We start from the raw sequence: 21,474 nt of genomic DNA, 5'->3' as shown, positions 1-21,474 counted from the left end.
CCCACATTTGGATGGACTTTATTGGTTAAGCTTAAATGTCTACAGAGCACTTATTTTGGTTGATGTGTGAGGAAAAAGAACTGACTCAGAGACCCTGAAAGTTTCAACTGAGGGGGACTTCATGGGGGAAAATGAGAGCTTCCTGAGGTCAGTTTTGTTGTGTTACCCAAAGCCACGACCTTTCTATCATTTGGTCAGCTGGGCTAGCCTATACACATTTTCAAGCCTAATATTCTTCTCTAATGCACGTGACTTAAGTTTTAACTCTAACATTCACTTTAGACATCACAATTCCAAGGCAAGAACAAAAGTCAACACTGCTGCCAAAGAACGGTTAAGGGCACAGAGCAAGATGGTTGACTCTTCAGGGCCCTTCTCTAAAGGCCTAGAAAGTTTCTTACTCTCTATCATCAGCTGTTTGGTTTCAGGAAAAAGTCCTCTTCTGGTTTTAGACTGATGATTTCTTCTGTGCATTTCTTGTAAAAAGGAGGGTCTTTCTGTTTATTTTTTTTTTAAGAGCACTAATCTTATGACTTAATTATCTGTCAAAAACCTGACCTCCGAAATGCATCTTCAACATAGCCCCTGTTTAATATGGAGAAATAAATTCTTCAACTCTTACAATTACTTCACTTCTCTACCTTCTCTAAATATTACTTCTGTGATTAACAACACCTTAATTTTCTTTGGAGTTACATAGAATACTTGACTGTGAAATAAATGATTAAAAGTCATTTGATAAAATTTATACTTATAAACTATTGCTTCTCCGTGGTGACATTATGTTGTCAGGATGTGATGTGAAATAATAGTGATGTCATAAACCCTTTGAACAGGCTGAGCCAGTTACCTTAGGAGAAGAAACATTTAGGAAAGCCCTGGACATGAAGAAGTTTATTTATGTCCTACTCCTATACATTTGCACAGTTACTTGTCTAAATACAAGACAAAGTAATGACTCTTCTACAACAGGTATGTGCCTATGTTTGAAATTTATTAAGTCTTATCTACTATTTTAAGAATTCATTTTGTTTTACATTAGGACAGCTAGCTACAGTTGAGAAACCTCTTGTTACTTTGCTATTACTATTAGTAGGACTTCAAGACTTTCTAGTGCACCTAGTATTTTTAAAAATATTTTTATTTTATTTATTTATGGGAAAGAGAGAGAGAATGGGCAGGCCAGGGCCTCCAGCCACTGCAAATGAACTCCAGACGCATGTGCCACCTTGTGTATATAGCTTACGTGGGTACTGGGGAATCAAACCTAGGTCCTTTGGTGCTGCAGGCAAGTGCCTTAACTGCTAATCCATCTCACCAGCCCTAGTATTTTTATGTGAAAAAATCGAATCCAAATATAAGTAAAGACTTATGGTCCCCCTTAATTCATCTGTCCCACCAGTTTCTCAACCAAACTGTATAACATTATGAGATTTAATCTTGTAGAGCACATAACATATACTAGGGGCTTGTTTTTGTTTGTTTTCAGAGACAGGTTCGCTTTGTGTTGCCCAGGCTGGTGTCAAATTCCTGGCATCAAGTGATCCTTCCTCCTTAGCCTTCTTAGTAGTTGAGACAAATAGACACACATCATTGTACTTGACCAAGTAGTAGGTTTTTAAACAATGTTATATGTTGTTCCAATCACTTTCTGATCACACACATTAACACTCATAATCCTGGGTTTAAAAAAAAAACAAACTCCTAGGTACTGGGCTGGGGGTTGGTGGTTGTTAGGTCAGTGGATAAATGCTTCCCAATCAAGGGTGAGTACTTAAGTTTGATTCCCAGATCTCAAGTAAAAATCCACCCTGAGACTATATATTGAATTTCAGGTCATTCTGGACCAGATCAAGACCTTATTTTTAAACACACACACACACACAAAAAAAAAAAAAAAAAAAAAAAAAAAAACAGAGAGAGAGAGAAAGAGAGTTTATTTTCTTTTATATTTCAAGCTTACAGTCCATCATGGTGGGAAAAGCATGGCAGTAAGAGTGTACAGCAGCTGGTCATATTGCATCTGCAATCAGGAAGCGAGTGATAAAGACTTGTGGACAGCTACCTCTCTCCTTTTTATACAGTCTAGGACCTCACCCATGGAAAAGTACTGCCCACATTTTGGTTGGGCCTTTCCACATCAACCTAATTTGGAAAATCCCTCACAGGCATGTTCAAAGAATAGTTTCCATGTTTTTTTTTTTTAAATCCCATGAGTATGACAAGATTAATCATCATAAGGCATAATATAATAATTATATGGATTTGTCCAAAATGTCTCTCATATTTGATTTCTATGGCTAGAGATATACTCAAGGGAAGAAAATTACCATAGAATCTTATCAAGCTTAAAAGAAATCACTGAGAAAGAGATTTGAGTTTGGTATACAGTGGCAAACCACTATTTAAAATAGAAAGAAATTGGTTGGTTACCTAACGCATTTTCCGATGATACAATCTCTTTGCAGGAGATAAAAAACTTGAATCAAAGGAATCCAAGTTGGACAATTTTAGGCAACGCCTACTCAATTTTATAGTTGGTATTATGATTATAGCATTTACCTTCACCTGTTTTTGTCTAATTCATTACAACTGTATGATTGATGATGCCATCACAAAGAAAAAAACGTAAGTTTTACAAACATTTAAGTTAAGAATGCAGAGTAAGTGTGTGTGTGTGTGTGTGTGTGTGTGTGCATGCATGTGCATATGTGCATGTGTGTGTATAGTGGAAGTTTCATCTTTGCTCATGATTACTTAATGTTATTTTTAGACTTGTTGATAGTTTTTAATTTCTTGGCAGTAGATACTTTCACTTAAAATATACCAGTTCTAAAATATTTTCCAATACATAATTAGCATTAACCAAAGCTATCTCCTATTCAGAGTTCAGTGGAAACTTAGAGTGCTACTTTCATTATAAATTCAGTTTAGGTAAAGAGACCTTGAGTATTTGAACAAACTTTAAAGCGGGAGAAAGAAGAAGGGAGAGACAAGGAGATGGTTTTCTATTTTGTAAAGGTAATAAAACATTTTGGATAATCTATAGCTTTCAGGTTTCATATCATGAAGTAGTTACTGTTGTTACTCTCAAAATCTCAGCCCTTGACTTAATATAAGGGGATTAGGCTGGTCTTGATATACTGATTCCCAAAAAGTTTCTCAGTCCAAGGACTGACTAAATGTGGTCTCAATTCTCTATGCTTTTAGTTTTATGGAAGTTTTATAAATATAACACATACAGTTAACTTGATGTTGTACACATGAAAGGAAAATAGTGGCTTTAAGCTGTATATTAAGTTACCAGTTTGTGATGTTTTAAATAAAAAGCTTAATTTCTAGGTTAAGGGATTTTCCCTATATTAAACTCAGGCCATCAGGCTTTGTAAGCAATTCTCTTTAACTGCTAAGCCACCTCTCCAGTGATTTTCCTCTATATCTATTTCTCTCTGCTTATCTAACTCATTCTTTTTCTTTTTAATATGGTATTGGGTATTTGAAACTATACATGGTAGGTTAATGCTTTACTAATGAACTATACTTCCAGCCTTATTTTTTACTGTTTATTTTGAGACAGGGGCCTCACTGTTTTCAAGACTGGTCTTGAACTAACTGTGTAGCCTAGATAGACCTTGCATTGGCCTATCCTCCTCTTTCATCCTCCCGCATAGCTGTAATTACAGGCCTGTACCATTAGGCCCAGCATTTTCTTTTAATAATGAATTTTAAACAACTTTGTGTCATTACACATATGTAGGCTATAGTTATCTAATGTGAGTGGCACAGTGAAATACTCTTAAGGAATTCATATCTGTAACCTGAGTCATAGCATTTACCACACTATAATTTTGATTGCGCTTAGCTTTCCTGTGAGATCAAAAATGATCACAAATTTAAGCTGGCATAGTACCCTATATTTTCTGATGCTAGTATTAAGATTTTTGGCATTTTTAAATTAATTTTTATTAGTTATGGACAAACTTAGTATGTAAATACCACATGTTGGGCCATCCTTGCCCTCATCCATGCCCCTTTTCTGAAGTGACCCTCCTCATTGGGGATGCAGGTCATCCCCAAGGGGATTATGGATCATGCATTCTGGGGGCAGCAGTCAGTTATGTGGGAGAGGCAATGTCACTGTGCATAATGTCCCAACTTGTGGCTCTAATAATCTTTCTGCGCCTCTTCCACAAAATTCCCTGAGCCATGTTGGGTGCATTTTAAGTCTACATCAGTGATGGGCTCATTGGGGGTCTCTAGATTTCTGGTTTGGTAGGTGTTGAGTGTTCTCAGTGTTTGTCTCCTTCACCTTTGTCCTGGTATCAGGAGTCTCCATATTAATTTCCATGGTGGTTGTACCATCTTACATTTCCACAAACAGTGAATGAGGCTTCCTATTTCTCCACATGCTTTCCAACATTTTTTACACTTTTAATACTTCTTGGAATTCATTCTTGCATTTATTATGTCTTCATTGAGCTTAGCCAGCTTTTTATTGAGGTCTTCTGTATTTTGGCTCACCTTCACATCACTAACTCTCTTTTGAAGTCTTTCTGTTTTTTCTTTTTTTCTATTAAGTCCAATCTAGTGAGGACAGCATTCTCAACATTGTTGGTCTTTTGTTGATTTTTCTACATGTTCTGCTATTTTCTTGCTCAGGGTCACATATCTTGTGTCTTCATTTTGGGATCTGATCCTGTTGTTTCTTCTATGCTTTGATTAGAAACTTCCACTGTGGGAGTAGGCAAACTTGTTAGGGTTCCTTCCATTTGCTGTTTCCTGTTGTTCCTTTGCACTATAGTCTGCCCATCATAGTGTGAGAATCTTATTTAATTCAGGACAAAGCTATAGTTTACCCTTGTAGTGTCTTCAGTAATTGTTCCCTTTTAAGTTTGACTAGAATAAGCTGTTGATGGCTTTGTATTCAGGGACTTGCAGATTGTTAGGACCCGCTGACCCCGGCACCCCACAGATCTTGCCTAGTATTAGCATGGGAGCTGAAGCATCATTGGGTGGACGTGATTTTGACTAGAAGTCTAGGGTTCTAGCTTTTTGGCATTTTTATTGAGAACTTCCATACTTATAGACAATAAACCATAATTCCCTTCCCCGCCACTTTTCCCCTTCACAAATCCACTCTCCATCATATACTCTCCCCCTCTCAATCAGGCTGTCGTTCATTTTTGATGTCATCATCTTTTCCTCTTATTATGATGGTTTTGTGTATGTAGTGTTAGGCACTGTCAGATCATGGATGTGTATGCCGATTTCTGTCTGGATGACTGCATTGAAAGCAGTCCTACCCTTCCTTTGGCTCTTAAATTCTTTCTTCCACTTCTGCAATGTACCCTGAGCCTTGGAGGATGTGATAGAGATATTTAAGTGCTGAACAACCCTCTGTCACTTCCTATCAGCACTATGGTGCCTTTTGGGTCTTTCCAGTGGTCACTGCCATGTGAAAAGAGAAGCTTCTCTAACCAAAAATGAGGGTAGTGTTAATATATGGGTATGAATATTAGGTAAAGTGCTTACAGGTTAGATTGGTGAGCATAATATATGCATTAGACTTTTTATTTTAAAATTTTGTATTCCAAATTTTCTACATTTCAGGCTCCAGAAAGAAAATATGGAGGCTGTAGCATCCTGGGTATCAAAAGTATCAGCTTATCAACATGACATACCAGATGAGTATACTCTAGAAAAGGAACCCTTGCTGTTAAATACAGAGTGGTTATGTGAGCCCTCAAGTCCAGAGAAGTTACCCATGCCACTCAATTCAGAAAAGTCAATCAAGGCTCCGAGTCTAGAAGGTTCAACCATATTATGCAGTGCAAAAAAGATAGTGATTTCCACAATTCCAGAAAAGTCATCTATACCATACAGTTCAAAAGAGTTAATTAGACAACCAAGTCCAAAGATGACATCCTGCTCATCAAACCGCAAAAAATCGCATAGATCATATCACTTCAAAAATTTATATAGGAAACGCAGCCTTAAAAAGCTACGGAAGATAAACCATGCCCATAGGTTAGTTAGTCAAGTTAGAGCATCCTGTCCAAATAAGTCCATCATGCTACCTTGGCTAGCTATTCTGCAATCTTCAGCCAACTTTGCTAGAGCATCTCCTCCACCTTTCTCACAGAAAGAAATTGTGTCATCCAAACAATCTAGTCTAAAGAAAACAGGCAAATCACATGGATACCATCATGTGAAAAAATCAGTGAATATAAGTAATGCAGCTGTGTTACCCACACCCCGATCAGCCAAAACTTGCCCTTATAAAGAAAGATGCCTTCTTTGCAATAGTTCTGATACTTTAGTCAATAACATTTCTGATGCGAAGAAGGAAAACACTGAAAGCCATCATGAGTCAAATAAATTGAAGTGTTTCTTCAGGTCATTTTATGAAGCAGACTCCAAGGACAATGTTTACAATGACAATCTGAGCAATGGTGATATGACGGCAGATGGCAGTAGTGATAGTGATGAAGAGATAATCATTTTTTGTGATATGAATCACAAGGATACCATTCCTAAAGACACTTCAGATAACTAAGACACCAGGAAAAAATAAAACACAATTGTGAAGGGGCAAAGTTACACCCAACCAGTTTATGCTCACCATCACTTATGCCACTAAGAGAACATCAGTATGTGATCACCGTCCAAAATAGACCTATGAACTTAGAGGTGATTAATTTCAAATATATTAATTAAATGTATGGCCTAACTAATTATTGTTGTGTTTATCATTGCATTTTAGAAGCATAAGGTTCATTTGGTATGCTTTATTTAGATGTGGTTACTTAAATGGAAACAATAAATGCATATACAAATCTAGAAAGGAATTATGAGTACCCTAAACTCCTCCTTTCCTTGAATTACTTAGTTGAACTAATTACTTGAATCACTTTGTTGAAGTCTCAATCCAATGGAGTTTATTTACTTTTGCAGCACTGGGAATTAAACTAAGGGTAGCCTGAATGCTAGACAAGTATTCTACTATAGGACTATACTCCCACCCCTCAACTATTTTATTTTTTGTAGTTCTGGGAATGGAATTCAGGATTTTGCATAAGCTAAATAAGTGTTTTATGCCTAAGCACCATTCGCAGACATACTTTTTAATATTTATGTGGAAACATCACAGCTTAAGACTCTGTTTCCCTGTGGTACTTAGTGTTTATTGGAAGTACCTTTGTGTTATTGGCTAAATGCTTGTTTCCTTAAAATTCACATGGTTGAGACCTAATGTTATATAGGCTGGTATGGGAGGTAAGGCTCTTGGGTGGAAATCATGGGATAAGAGAAGATCCCTCATGAATGGGATTAGTACCCTTACAAGGAGTTGAAGTTCATATCTGTCCACCCTGTGAGATAGAGCAAAAAGACTTCATCTAGGAACCCTTATCAGACATTCATCTGCTGCTGCTTTGATCTGGAAATCCAAAACTTCAGAACTATGCAAAATAAATATGTTTCTTATAAGCCACTCTATGGTGTTTTGCTATGTTCTCCATACAGACTAATGTGCTCTCCAATAACTGTTTCTGGCTGGGTTGTAGAAATTACTAATAACCAGTTTGAACACTACCTACCTCAATGATTGCCACCTAAAGTAAGGGCCCAGTCTGCAGTACACACACCTGGCGCTCCAATGTTATTAATATAAGTGTTATAATTTTGACAAGGCTTCTCTCTTTTGTTATCCTTTTCAATGGTAAAAGAATTTACATTGCTGTGTACTATCAAATGGTATCGATTGGAGGTTACTCATTTACCCATTTTTCCTACATGGTACCTTTCATCTAATCATCAGGCTTGGAAAGAGACCAGGGGAGAATCTTGGGACTTACATACTTTAACTTGTCCATTTATAAAATTTTATGCTTGTTTTTTATAAGGGAATAGTTAAGAAAAGCAGGCAAGGTCCGGAATCCCTACCTATATTCTGATAGACTGCCAATTTGCCTCAGATAGCAACTAACATGCCAAAATTAAATACCAGTACCCAGCTGTTGTGTGAACTTTCTCTGAAGAGCTATTAACAAACATCTTCTCTCTTCAGTTCACCAACAACAAAAATAAAGAAATGATTTCATGTAAGTATAGCTTGGTGAACTAATGAGTTTAGTTATATAGGATAGAACAGGCAGCTTATGGGTGCTACGTTGCTGAAGAAAATGTCTCTGTTCTCAAGAAACTGTTAACTGTCATATGCTCTTGGGGATGGGTGGGGCCTTGTGAGATCCTCCCTTGAGAAACTGTTAACTGCCTATAAATTCTGGGGAGGGACATGGCCTCATGAGCACCATTCCCCTAGAAACTGTTAACTGTCTATAAGCCCTTGGAGAGGGTTGGAACCTTGTGAGTGACTCCCTTGAACAACCGTTAACTGCTTATTAATTATAGGGAGGGGCATGGCTTCACGAACTCCACTCCCCTAGTAACTGTTAACTGCCTATACATTCTGGGGAGGGGCGGACCTTGCGATCTTTCTCCATTCCATGATGGGGCGTTAATGGGCCCAATATTGTGCAGATCTCATTAGTGCAGTCACAGCTGCTAATAGGTCAAGAGGACAATGGCAATGCTATGCCTAGAGGATAGAATTCCACAGCCCCAAGCATGCATTGGATGTTTCAGACACTGTGCTTGTCCTTTTATGTCTAATAGGTATTAATGTTGCTTTCAAGTTTGTTTATCTACTGAAAGGACTCAAATACATGATAGTAGCTTATATTAATTGGTAGTATTTATTAGGAGAAAAATATAAAACCAAGAGTTTCAGGGGAAAGATATACATCAGGAGGTATGTGAATCCAGAGTTTAGCCATAGACTTTTTATTATTTTCGTATGTGGTGCCATACAAGGCATTCTTTCTCTTAGCAGCACATTTTGTGAACACGAGCACAATAAGGTTCCATGGAGAAAATGGTCAAGACTCAGGGTTTGATGCTTTTTATGAAAACCAATCACATATAGGCAGCATATTACATGGCCAGTCTTGGCAACTGAAACTGAGGATCCCAGTAAGGCAACCAGATACAAATCATGTATAATGATGTTTGTGCAAAGAATTTCTGATAAACTGATGTAACATTTTACATTGGTTCAGATTCACAAAACAAAATCATCAACCATTAACATAAACACATTCCAAGGATCACATTTCCAGAGGTTGACCAAAGTCAATCCTTTAAAGATATGCAAGGACAGACAGACTTTCTGGGTAAGCACCTTCCTTACACATAACATATTGTATTTACCTCAATAGCTTCCTATTATATAGGTGGTTATACGAATAAAATGAGACCTTGTAATGATCAAGATCATACATGGCAACTAGTTGGCTGGGATTTGAATCTATCATTTGCTTATGCTCAATCTTTCATTGTTTTTCATTGCCTTCTCAGTTCAAGCTACTAGAGTACTTGATTATGTACAGACCAATTGTAGTGGTTAATCTCAGTTGTCATCTTGAAGGAATTTAGAATTACCATGAAAACAAATTTCTGGGCATGTCTGTGAAAGATTTTCTAGATTAGGTTAATTGAAGTAGTAAGGCTCACTCTAAACGGAGCCACCCATGAGCTAGGGTGCTGGACTGCATAAAAGGAAGAATGCTAGCTGAACAATAGCATTCAGGGCTTTATACTTCCCGAATGTGTGCTGAATATGACCAACCAACTTCATGTTCCTGCTGCTATTCCTCCCCTGCCCATTGCTGACTGTATCCTCTCAAACTGTGGACTGAAATAAACCTTTCCACCTTAAGTTGATTTTTCAAGTACCTGTCACAGCTATGAGAAAAGTAACTAATACATCACCCAATCCATCAGTGTCAACAAAACTTCTACTGGAATTTAAATCGGTCTGAGCCATTACCCTAGCTTGTAGGGAGTATATAAAAATGTCTTCTTTTCATATTTATCTGACTTCTACATGGTCTGTCTCTGTATAAGTAGTGCCCTCATGTCTAATCCCATAAGGTCACCATAAAACTTTCAGATGGTACATGTAACTGCTTATGCAAAAAAAAAATGTTTTAACATTTTAAGAGATAGCTTATGCATTTTAAAAAGCATCATAGAATTAGCAGGCTCGATTTTCTACTACTTTTATGTATTTTAAAAAAGATGAACCATAAAGAATAACTTGCAGCTTATTCTGGGTTAGAATACCAAAACACAAAAGTTCTGATCAAATCTTTAAGCTGCTGATCATGATTGAAACTTGATACATATAATAAAAGAAATTGGAGCTGGGCGTGGTGGTGCACGCCTTTAATCCCAGCACTCAGGAGGCAGAGGTAGGAGGATTGCCATGATTTCAAGGCCACCCTGAGACTCCATAGTGAATTCCAGATCAGCCTGGGCTAGAGTGAGGCCCCACCTCAAAAAAGCAAAAAACCATCCCCCCCCAAAAAAAATTGGGCTGGAGCGATGGCTTACCATGTAGGACCATTTGCACATAAGCATGAGGTCCTGAGATGGCCTGAGTTTGATCCCTAGAACCTGCATAATAAACTAAGCATGGCCATACATACCTGTAACCATAGTCCGGTGGAAGGTAGAGAATGAAACACTGGAAGGAGGGGGTAGTTTTTCCAGTCTGATAGTCTACAGAAAAAAATATGTCAGCTTCAGGTTCAGTGAAAGACTCCATCTCAAGAAAATAAAGTAGGACAGCTTCCATAGGCATGTGCACATCTGTGTACACATATGTGTAAAATATATACACATATAATGCCATACATACTGTGCAAAGACAAAAAATGCACAAAAGAATAATATCCTGACATCGTGGTACATGCTTGTAATCATAACACATGGGAGATGTGTTTGATCAAGACTTATAGCAAAGTAATCTCATTTTGATGTAGCCAGTTAGGGGACAGGCCCAAAAAGTACAAGATATTTCCATGCTCTGGAAAATAATTTGAGAGCTGACTCCAAAAATTCTTAAAGACTCATAAAGATGACCTTCCCTTTGTTCTCTCAATTTTATGATTCTTCATTCTCTTTAGATGTTTTCCCTTCTGAAAGGTTCTCAGTGAGGCTATGCTTTTCTCCCACACCCACCAACAAATCAAAGTTTGCTGTAGACATTTAAGCAATAAATTTCATTCCGACTTGATGCCTAATTTCCATACAAACCAAGGCCAGGCTCTTCCTCAGTATATAAAGTCAAGGGCTTGATGGCCACCTGCCTTTGGATTCACCTCTTGTATTGGAGTTCCCCACAGGAGAGCTCTACTTACTTTCTTTTCTCTGGTTTTTTTTTTTTTTTTTTCTGTATGATAAAGTTTACCTTTTCCCTGCAAAAAGCTTTTTCTCTTGTGGTAGTTTGACTGTGAAATATCCCAAAGCTTCATACATTTGTGATTAAGATTCATTCTTCATCCTCATCTGGTACAAATGCTAGAAAGCTGTGGAGCTCTTTGGAGGTACAGCCTTGCTGGAAGACGCATGTAACTAGGGGAGGGATTGGGGGTAACAGTGCCATGCCCAGCACCAAGCCAAGTACTTAGACTACTTCCTTGAACTGCTGTGGAGGTGTGAACTAGGCTTTCTGTTCTTTCCATGCTTTCTCTGCCACAGTGAAGCATCTCCTTAAAACTGAACGTTGAAAACCGGGAGTGGTGGCACATGCCTTTAATCCCAGCACTCAGGAGATAGATGTAGGAGGATCACCGTGAATTCAAGGACACCCTGAGAATACATAGTGAATTCCAGGTCAGCCTGGCCTGGAGTGTGACTCTATCTCGAAGCAGCAGCAGCAACAACAACAACAACAACAAAATGAACATGGGAAATAAACCCTTTCCTTCCACCGGCTACTTGTGGGTAGGTGCTCTGCCCAGCATCGAGAAAGTAACTGCTATATCTCTAAACTTAATTTTCCTTATAATAAAGATTTTCCTTGTAAACTCATCCTTCTTGTCTATATTCATTCTTTGAACTCTTGAGCAAAAGAACCTAGTGCCATTGACTCAGTACAGCTTTGGTGATCACTGAGAGTCTGACAAACTAGTTCCTTAAGACCACCTAAGAGTCAAGTAAGGCTCTGTTATATCATTTTTTTTGGTGCATTGTGAACGAATCAGAATGGTGAGTATATAAAGAACAGACTGATTTCTTTCTTGTTCCATCTCTGTATTATTTTCTGCATGTCTGCCAGGTGCTTGGCTAGCCTTTGTTTTTGCTTTCCATCTGTAGCAGCAAAGTTTCTGTCTCCGTATTCTCCAGAGTATGAGTACATTCACTTTACATTCAGGGATCATGTGTTCTCTAGAGTTCAAGGACATTTTGCTTTCTGTGTTCCCAAATTTTGCTTTCCATCTGCTGTTATCATGCCTCACTTTCGAATTCTCCCTGGAGATAATTCAGACACTTGCTTTAGGGAATGCCCAGCTGACCTTTGGCTCTTCCCCTAGCTTGCCCACAGACATTGACTCCATGTATTTGAGGAACCTAAATATGTTGAATGACTTCTCAAGCCTCAACCATGGCTCTTATCCCTGGCGGCTGTCTATAAGATACCACCCAATTCCGCTAGTCAAATGACCGGGCTCTACGCTGCCCCTGATCCAGCCCAGTGTCTTTACTCCCAATTTTCTACAGTTATCTTTTCTTTTACACCAAATCCTTCCCTCTGAATCATGTTCATAGGTTGAACACACTTATATCTAACCTTGCTTTTTGACACAGGCAGCCAAACTCTAGCCTTCTCAATTGGAGATATGCCCAATTTTCTACCGCATACCTAGGAAAGAAACAAACTGGCTAGATTGTGAGTTTGAAGGAAAGAAAGGCCACTGACAGAGACTCCAGGGAATCCTATGACCTATCATTAGATCCCACACTCAACTGCTATTACTTTATAGATTTGACTTGGAAACATCCTTGCAATCTCTCTCCCCTCACAAGTCTCACAAAAGTTAAGGTTCCCCTTGGGAGCAAGCCTTTGTAGATAACAAGACACCAAATGGGAAAGGGCCATAAAACCAAACAAATAACTACTATCACATTACATATGAACTAAGTTTAATGTGTTTCCATGTGCTCTTATCCAGGAATAATGTTCATGGGTCATTCTAAACACCTGCTGCATCCTGAAAAAATATATATATAAAGTACCTTTTGTGTTAAAGATCACACTTTCAGGGTTAACGTGTTAAGATTTTTGGCTCTCTGTGTATTTTTTTTCTTGCTTTTTCTTGCTGACTGCAATGTAAATTATATTAATTAATTGCTATGTGCTGCTTGAACTTGTTGAAAACTAGGTAAACACTCTCATATCTCAGATCCAAGCAGGTGTATCTCATGTATTCTTTGTGGCTCTTATCCTGGTACAGGCTGGCCTCTGGATCTGTGGCGAAGAAAAGTTGAACAAGCAACCCAAGAGTTACAACCACTGAGCCTTCAAACCAGCTAAAATGTATCATTTCTTGGAACTATCTGGTGACAGAGATCATTGTTATTTATCTCATGATATAAAAATGCTAAAAATGATATAAAAATGTGGTAAAATGGATTGTCATTTATCTTCTGTTTATCATTTGTCCAATTTCTCTCACTTGCTATAAGCTCAATAGACTCACTTGTTCAAATGAAAAGCATTATTCTTCAAATGAAAACCTCACAAGATGCTTTACTATACAAAATAATTAAGGCTATGTTATCTCTTGCTGTATTGTAAATCCCAGACTTTTTGAGACATAGAAAAATGCATAAAATTGAGACATTTTAAAATCCAAGCCACAACTGACAACAGACAAGAACTTAATAGCTTAACAACATGTAGACAATCATAATTCACTATATAATGTCATGAATGTAATTTTGACTCAGTACTATTTCTAATATGTTTGAAAATTCATTTGTTTATGTCACTATATCTCACTATATTAACTAAAGAAATGAGAGAAATGTTAACCATACAAGGTTTGAGGAGAATGAAGCTTAAAGATAGTATATGCATGCCAGGCATGGTGGCGCACACCTTTAATCCCAGCACTCGGGAGGCAGAGGTAGGTAGGATTGCCATGACTTCAAGGCCACCCTGAGACTACAGAGTTAATTCCAGGTCAGCTTGGACCAGAGTGAGACCCTACCTCGAAAAACCAAAAAAAGAAAAAAAAAGATGGTATATGTATGATAATTAAAGGTTATTAAAATCCATTTCACTGATATTGATCTACTCATACTAACATTTAACAATAATTAAATTTATGTCTGTCCATTTTTATAAATTTTCACGACACTGAATTAGGACTCATTTTAAACTGTTTGGATTTTTGTTTTAGCTTTACCTAAATGTTACCTAACAGCTAAAACTACTAGGCTAATAAAAGTGTCATTCTGGGTGTTCAACTAACAAGACTTGGAGAGGGCTAAATGTACAACCAATATTTTAGCCTTTGTCCTCTAGGGTCAGCCAGGATCCAAGGAATGATGTAATCTCTCTCAAAGATCTGGACTATTCTGGTAAGTAACCTGTCCTCTTGATTTTGGAGGCAATGGAAACTTCAGAGCTTGGGCACATCCTGTAGGGAAGATAATCAATAGATAGGAAAATGTTCCTTATGTTTCTGAGAGAAACTACATAGTCAGCAAGACCCTGCCACATGACTGCAGATGACATACCAGCTGGAAGAAGGAAACTAAGGAATCAAAGGCCTATTCCTATGTCCCTAAGAGTAAGTACTAACAGCTTCTGATGATATTAACATTAAAAGAAGTTCATTTTTGGCCAGTCACCCAAGAGGAAAGCATAGCCAAAAGACATACTATGCCTAATAACAATCAAATAGGTCACTGAAACATATCAGATATGCCAAAGAAACACTCCAAGAATTAACACTAAGCCCACATAAGTGCTATATGTGTGATAACTTCTTGACAAAGAAATAGCTGCTCAAATATGGGACATGAATCTGTCCTGATTTCAGCAAACATTACAGCAAATACTGCTGTTTTCTCCTCATGAGAACCCACTTGGTAGGGACCTCATACTGTAAATTTGACCATTTGAAAAGCCATCAAGGTGCCTGCTCATGTCAAACCTTGGAAGTCTGAGGAAGAGCCTGACAAGTGAGACATAAACAGGCACTATAAGTATTCCTATAGGCCCATTGAGGGACAAAAGTTCTTTTAGTGGGCCCTAAATCAGATGTATTAAAGCATTCTCTGTTTTGGGTCCTTTGAGTCTCTCATTGGAACTACTCTAACAGGTACTATATGAATGTGGGAAAATAAGCTGGGGAAAAAACAACAAGGTAATTGGTCAAATATGACCTTAAGGATTTGTTTTCATTCACTTAACTATTATTTACATGGTCAGAAAATGCTTTATCTATGTGGACTTAACCTCTTTCTGCCCACTAATTGGATTGGAACTTGCACCTTGGTGTTACTTAGCTTCTGATGTTGATATCACTCCTAATGACAAGCTTTTGCCAGTGCCTGTAATTATCTGTGCCTGTTGTATCTGATCTAATATAATTATATTAAAAGTTACACTAATACCTCTTGACACTGATCTCTTCACTCCAACATTTGTCCAATGCTTTCTGTCTGGGGAAGTAAAAATGGAGGGCATACTTTCTAAACAGTATTGTAGCCATACCCATAACTCTCACCTCATGGCTTACTTACAACAGTCCCTCTGACTAGATCCTGGAAAGTGGTTATGAGAGAAAGGAACTCACTCTCACCACCCTGTCTGGGAGAGAATCCTTATACAAGAGGTTCCTTCTCTGGCTTTTCTAATCATAGAAAAATAGACACAAAGATTTCTCATTAAATTTAACTGTTATAAATATAGGCATCACAATTATTCTGTGGCCAAATATTATGTTAGGCATCCTAATATCTGCAGACTAGTCATGGAGAACTGGTGATGGAAAAAACAAAGGAAGTCGCATGACAAGAAGGGAAAATACCAGGTGCCAACATGTGTGGCTACTCTGGTAGGCTTTCCCTTCTTGGTCACTGATGATTGCCAGAAATATATATATATATATCAGTTGATTCAGGTTCTGGGGTGTGCCCTGAAGGATAATCAAGAGGAGAATCTACAAAAGACATCTATTTTAGCACTTCCTTTGTCTTTCAGTATGTGTACTAAGCCCACAATTTCATGCATGTCTCTACAGTGCCTCCTGAGAACCTGTGGCTCATTTGAACCCCAGAACTTCAAGAAAAGAATGTTCAACCATTTTATACTCTGATATCTACAAATTAGAACATGAAAAGGCATATCAAGCTGAGGAAACTATAGATTACAATACTATCTTACAATTAGACTTAGTTTGTAAGAATGAAAAATGGTCAGAAACCCCATATATATAAGCCTTTTTCACATTAGAAAAGAACTCAGGTCTTTGCCATGTCTACAAGGTATCTGCAGCCTTACAACCATGGTTGTACATACAAGCTTTATTCCAAAGACAAGTCATTTCTGGCCAAGTGGGCTAACCCTAAAAGGTAGTCTTCTATTACTCTAGTGCCACTCTGTCTCTCCTACTCAGAGTTAGGAATTTTCTCTTATTCTTTGATTCTCCTTTTGAACTTACTTAGCCTGCAATCTCAAAATAAGAAATGCCAGCCTCTATGTATTCCTCTAACAGATAACAGGAGGACTTGGACCAACCAAGGTCCATGTCCCATTTCTACTATAAGTCCTCAAGCAGATTAAAGCATATTCAGGTAAATTCTTTGTTGATCCCCACCAATATATTGAGACATTCCAAAACTAAGCTCAGATATATGAACTAACTTGAGAAGACATAATGTTGCTCCCACATAAGATCTTAATGGCGACTATGAAAGCTAACACACTACAGGCAGCTATAAAATATAAAGATGACATCTTTATGTCATGGGGACAAGAACAAGAGCCTTGAACAAACAAACTGATATAAGCTCAATCTCCACACCTAGGAGGGTATGTGTCCTGAGGATTTGTGCCCTTATTTTCCTCACAGGACCAAAAGTGACTTCCCCAGTGGACTCTAAATGAAAATACAGAACAGAGGAAACAAAGGAGAAAGCAGTAAAATGGAGAAATAGACATTTTTAGACATGTATCCAAGTCCCTCAATAGTTTCAAAGTTTCATTAGTCATTAGCCAGAAGAATATCCCACTGAATTCATTAAAAGGCTACAGATGGTCGGGAGAGATAGCTTAGTACTTAAGGTATTTGCCTGCAAAGCCAAAGAACCAGATTGCAATTTCCCAGGACTCATGTAAGCCAGATGTACAAGGTGATGTATATGTCTGTAGTTTGTCTGCAGTGGCTGGAGGCCCTGGTGCACCCATTCTCTCTCTCTCTCAAATGCTTAAATAAATAAATAAATAAAAATATATTTTAAAGGCTTCCGACTATTTTAACTAAACATACTAATCTAACTTCTGATTCCTCAGGTGAAAGATTAGTAATCAAAGAATGATTTTTAACTCAGTTCCACACATAAGACAAAAATTGCAGCCAATGGGTAGTGGGCCCAAGAGTACTTTAGATAGTCTAATCAAACAGCCATGGGCTGGAGAGATGGCTTAGCGGTTAAGCGCTTGCCTGTGAAGCCTAAGGACCCCAGTTCAAGGCTCGGTTCCCCAGGTGCCACGTTAGCCAGATGCACAAGGGGGCGCACGCGTCTGGAGTTCGTTTGCAGAGGCTGGAAGCCCTGGCGCGCCCATTCTCTCTCTCTCCCTCTGTCTTTCTCTCTCTGTCTGACACTCTCAAATAAATAAATAAATAATTAAAAAAAACAGCCATTACAGTTTTTTATAACCAAGATTTAGAGGTGAATCAGACAGAAAGGGAAAATACCCAGACTCAGATCCAGGATCTATGAGCAATTCAACCCAAACACCCATTAGAAAGGGCAGCAATGAACTCTTATGAAACGATTATTTGTAGAGGATCTCAACCCTAGTACTGTACTTTATGCTAAGGGGACCACTACTGGAGTCAAGTGTCCAAGGTCCAAGGACTCTGAGGTCACAAGCTAACCACAAATGGTTCAAATAGACTTCCATTCCTCAAGTGAGGCACACATACTTCAGGAAGAATTCAGAGCAGTAGTCTCCCCTTACCCCTTATGGTAGTTAGGGGTTACCTCTGTGAAGGGGAGAATGATAGAGACTAGGACCATGATAATTTCATTTTAAGCAGTTAGAAAGTGTACAGACCCCAAAAAAGGCAAGGTATTTACATGGCCTGGTAAAGAATATCAGAGCTGGGGCAGGAGAGATGGATTAGTGGTTAAGGCACTTACCTTCAAAGCCTTAGGACCTGGGTTTGATTCCCCAGTACACACATAAAGCCAGATGCACAAGGTGGTGCATGCATAGAGTTCATTTACAGTGGCTAGAGGCCCTTTCTCTTTCTCTTTCTCTTTCTCTTTCTCTTTCTCTTTCTCTCTCTTGCTCTCTTTCTCACTCACTGTCTGCTTCTTTCTCTCTCTCTCATGTACATAAATGATAATATTTTTAAAAAAGAATTTCATAGCTGAACTCTAGAAAGGCCTTGACTCAAAAATGTGGCTAGCTTGTCATTCTATTTATGTCCTTCATCCTCCTTAGAACATTTTGGCAGTTTTTTCCCCCACTCTGACAGCCTTTCTTGGAGTCTATGCTCTTCTGCCTCATCTACCAACCAATGTCCTCTATATACATTTAAACTAACCCAATAAAGTTCATCCCAACTTGTTGCACAATTTCCATACAGGTCAAGGACAATCTCATATTCAATACATAGAAGCCTTGATCTGGAGTGCTTGGTGGCAATCTGGCTTTGGATCCCCTCTTGTACTAGGGCTCCCCATATGAGAGTTCTGCTTGCTTTATTTTCTCTGGTTTTTCTACATAATAAAGTTTGATTCCTCTCTGCAATAAGCTTTTTCTATAACCTTACTTTATCTCTGGTATAAAATTTCCACTTTAAAACTTGTCCTTCATTAATTTTGATAATCCATGAAATCATGAGAAAAAGATTCAAAAGCTTTGATGGTTTGATGGTGTGAGTTCAGCACCATAGATCCTGGGCCAAGCCCATCTACAGGTTAAGATAAGATTCTATTGCTTCCAAGGGGACTTGTTACAGAGTGAAGTAGATCAATAGTTCAAGATTATCCTTAGCTACATAGTGTGTTTGAGGCAAGTCTGAGCTACATGATACCCTGTCTAAAACAAAAATAATTTAATTTAAAAATAAAATAAGAGAATACAGCAAGTAGATGGGCATAGTGGCACATACCTGTCATTTTAGTACTAAAGAGGTTGACATAGGAGGATCATAAATTTTTGGCCAGTCTGTGCTACATGACAAAACCTTGTCTCAAAATAAAAAGCCAAAAACTAAACCAAACTAAAGCTGTTAATAAGCTATTTGGAAACATGCTTCTTTATTTGCTCATTAAAAATATAATTTAAAACAGTGTCTGGGAAGAAGTACCTGATGGGGGTGTATAATTCTATACCCAGAAGCCATAGGTTGTTATGGGAAAATCCCAGTGCCAGAGCTGGAATACCTCTTCATGAATTGTTGGTCAGGGAAGCCTTTGAGGCCCCCAAAATAATATGTTATTACCAATGCTCTTGGTTGCCAATCAGAACTAGATAGTAAGACCCTATTTCTAAAAGCAACACATGTTTCAGGTGCAGAACCCCGAGAAATCAAGCTAGAACTAAGCTGGAAGCCTACTCCCTGATGACTAGCTATTGTAGTGCTGGAAAGTGCAGCCTTCTGGGGGAGAAAGTTCATCAACAGTCTTAACCAGCACTGGACCCTACTAGCTACATAACTAGCCAGCCAAGAAAGCTGTTCCCATTAGTGCAATAGTGGCATGTTATAGAGGAAACCAACTGCTCTCTGATTGGATTTCAGGTCCACTCCACAGGAGGAAATTCATGCTTGATACTGATAACCTAGTTAAAAGCCCATTGTGGGGTAGGTCAGAAACCCTGGGCAAAAGCTTACTACTGCTGTTTGGCAAAATTGATATATAATGGACACCAAATTTCCCTCTAAGTAATTATGTTTATGCCCAGATATTAGTTCTGCTCTCAATTTCAATTAGAGAAACTACTCCTTTAAATGGCAGTGATTACTGAGGAGACTAAAAACTCATCAAAGTGCTGAGAGGAAGTGACAGTTGAGTGTTCAACACTAAATGAGACATCTCTATTGTACCCCCCAAGAGTCAGGGGCCACTGTAAAAGTATTGGTAGAGCCAAACTATGGGGAGGAGTGCTTTGGAAAACTGGACTTCTGACACAAAGTGACAGTGGCATTCAGAACCTCACAGTTGCTATCATTACCTGTCCAAGGCCTATACAGTATTGGGCCCAGCACAATGTTATCATGGATGATAGAGGAGGGGCAAAACAATAGACCTAATTATAGAAGAGGGACTAACTGTTTCAGTAAAAGGGGAATGGCTAAGGGCAGAGGATGAAAAGTAATGGAAGGGGATTATGATTAAAATAAGTTACTTACCTGCAAAAATGGCAAATTACTCACATTTAAGAAATATCACATGTGCAATCCTTTTCAATTCATATTCATTTCCTAACATATTTATATCTCTAAAAGATGACTTTAAATGCATAGAGTATCTTTATTTCACATACAAATTAATGATAGATTTTTAAAATAACATGTATCCAGTGTGTGCTCAAATTGTCCTTTTTCTTAACTGTATTAAATTTTCATTGTTTATACAATTTTTTTTAATTTTTATTTATTTATTTATTTGAGAGAGACAGACACAGAGAGAAAGACAGATAGAGGGAGAGAGAGAATGGGCGCGCCAGGGCTTCCAGCCTCTGCAAACGAACTCCAGACGCGTGCGCCCCCTTGTGCTACTGGCTAACGTGGGACCTGGGGAACCGAGCCTCGAACCGGGGTCCATAGGCTTCACAGGCAAGTGCTTAATCGCTAAGCCATCTCTCCAGCCCTGTTTATACAATTTTGATCAGTGTTTGAAAGCATTTAACACTATGCTCTTTAAATTCAAACTTTCAAAAATGAAATTACAAAATTTGTAGGAAAAAATGCATTGATCTGGAAAGAAACATAAGTGGTTACTCAAACTCAAAAAGACCAAAACTCCATGTTCTATGTGATATGAAGGTCTTAGCTTGTAGTATCTATAAGTATGTAAATATTGGAGGGGAGTTGATAAAGGTGGAAAAAAATTATCCAGCACTTGGGAGGCAGAGATAGGAAGATCGCCATGAGTTGGAGGCCACCCTGAGACAACATAGTGAATTCCAGGTCAGCCGGAGCTAGAGTGAAACCCTACCTTGAAAAAAAAAAAGTATAGAGACAGAACTAACCAAAAGTGAATACAGGGCTGGAAAGATGGCTTATCAGTTAAGGTGCTTCCCTGTGAAGCCTAAGATCACAGGTTCAATTCCCCAGTACCCATGTAAGCCAGGTGCACAAGGTGGTGCATGCA

General features: G+C 38.3%; 1 protein-coding gene across 1 annotated transcript; it reads left to right on the top strand.

The window, feature by feature from the left end:
* Positions 1 to 884: 884 nt before the first annotated feature.
* Positions 885 to 6,556, top strand: CXHXorf66 (chromosome X CXorf66 homolog). The gene is made up of 3 exons (XM_004653824.2): positions 885 to 972; positions 2,469 to 2,628; positions 5,611 to 6,556. The coding sequence occupies exons 1-3, from the start codon at positions 885 to 887 to the stop codon at positions 6,554 to 6,556; spliced, it is 1,194 nt and encodes a 397-aa protein (XP_004653881.2).
* The last annotated feature ends 14,918 nt before the right edge of the window (positions 6,557 to 21,474 follow it).

This window comes from Jaculus jaculus, chromosome X, assembly GCF_020740685.1.
Source record: "Jaculus jaculus isolate mJacJac1 chromosome X, mJacJac1.mat.Y.cur, whole genome shotgun sequence".
Classification (NCBI taxonomy): Eukaryota; Metazoa; Chordata; class Mammalia; order Rodentia; family Dipodidae; genus Jaculus; species Jaculus jaculus.
This window is presented reverse-complemented; position numbering and strand designations above follow the sequence as displayed.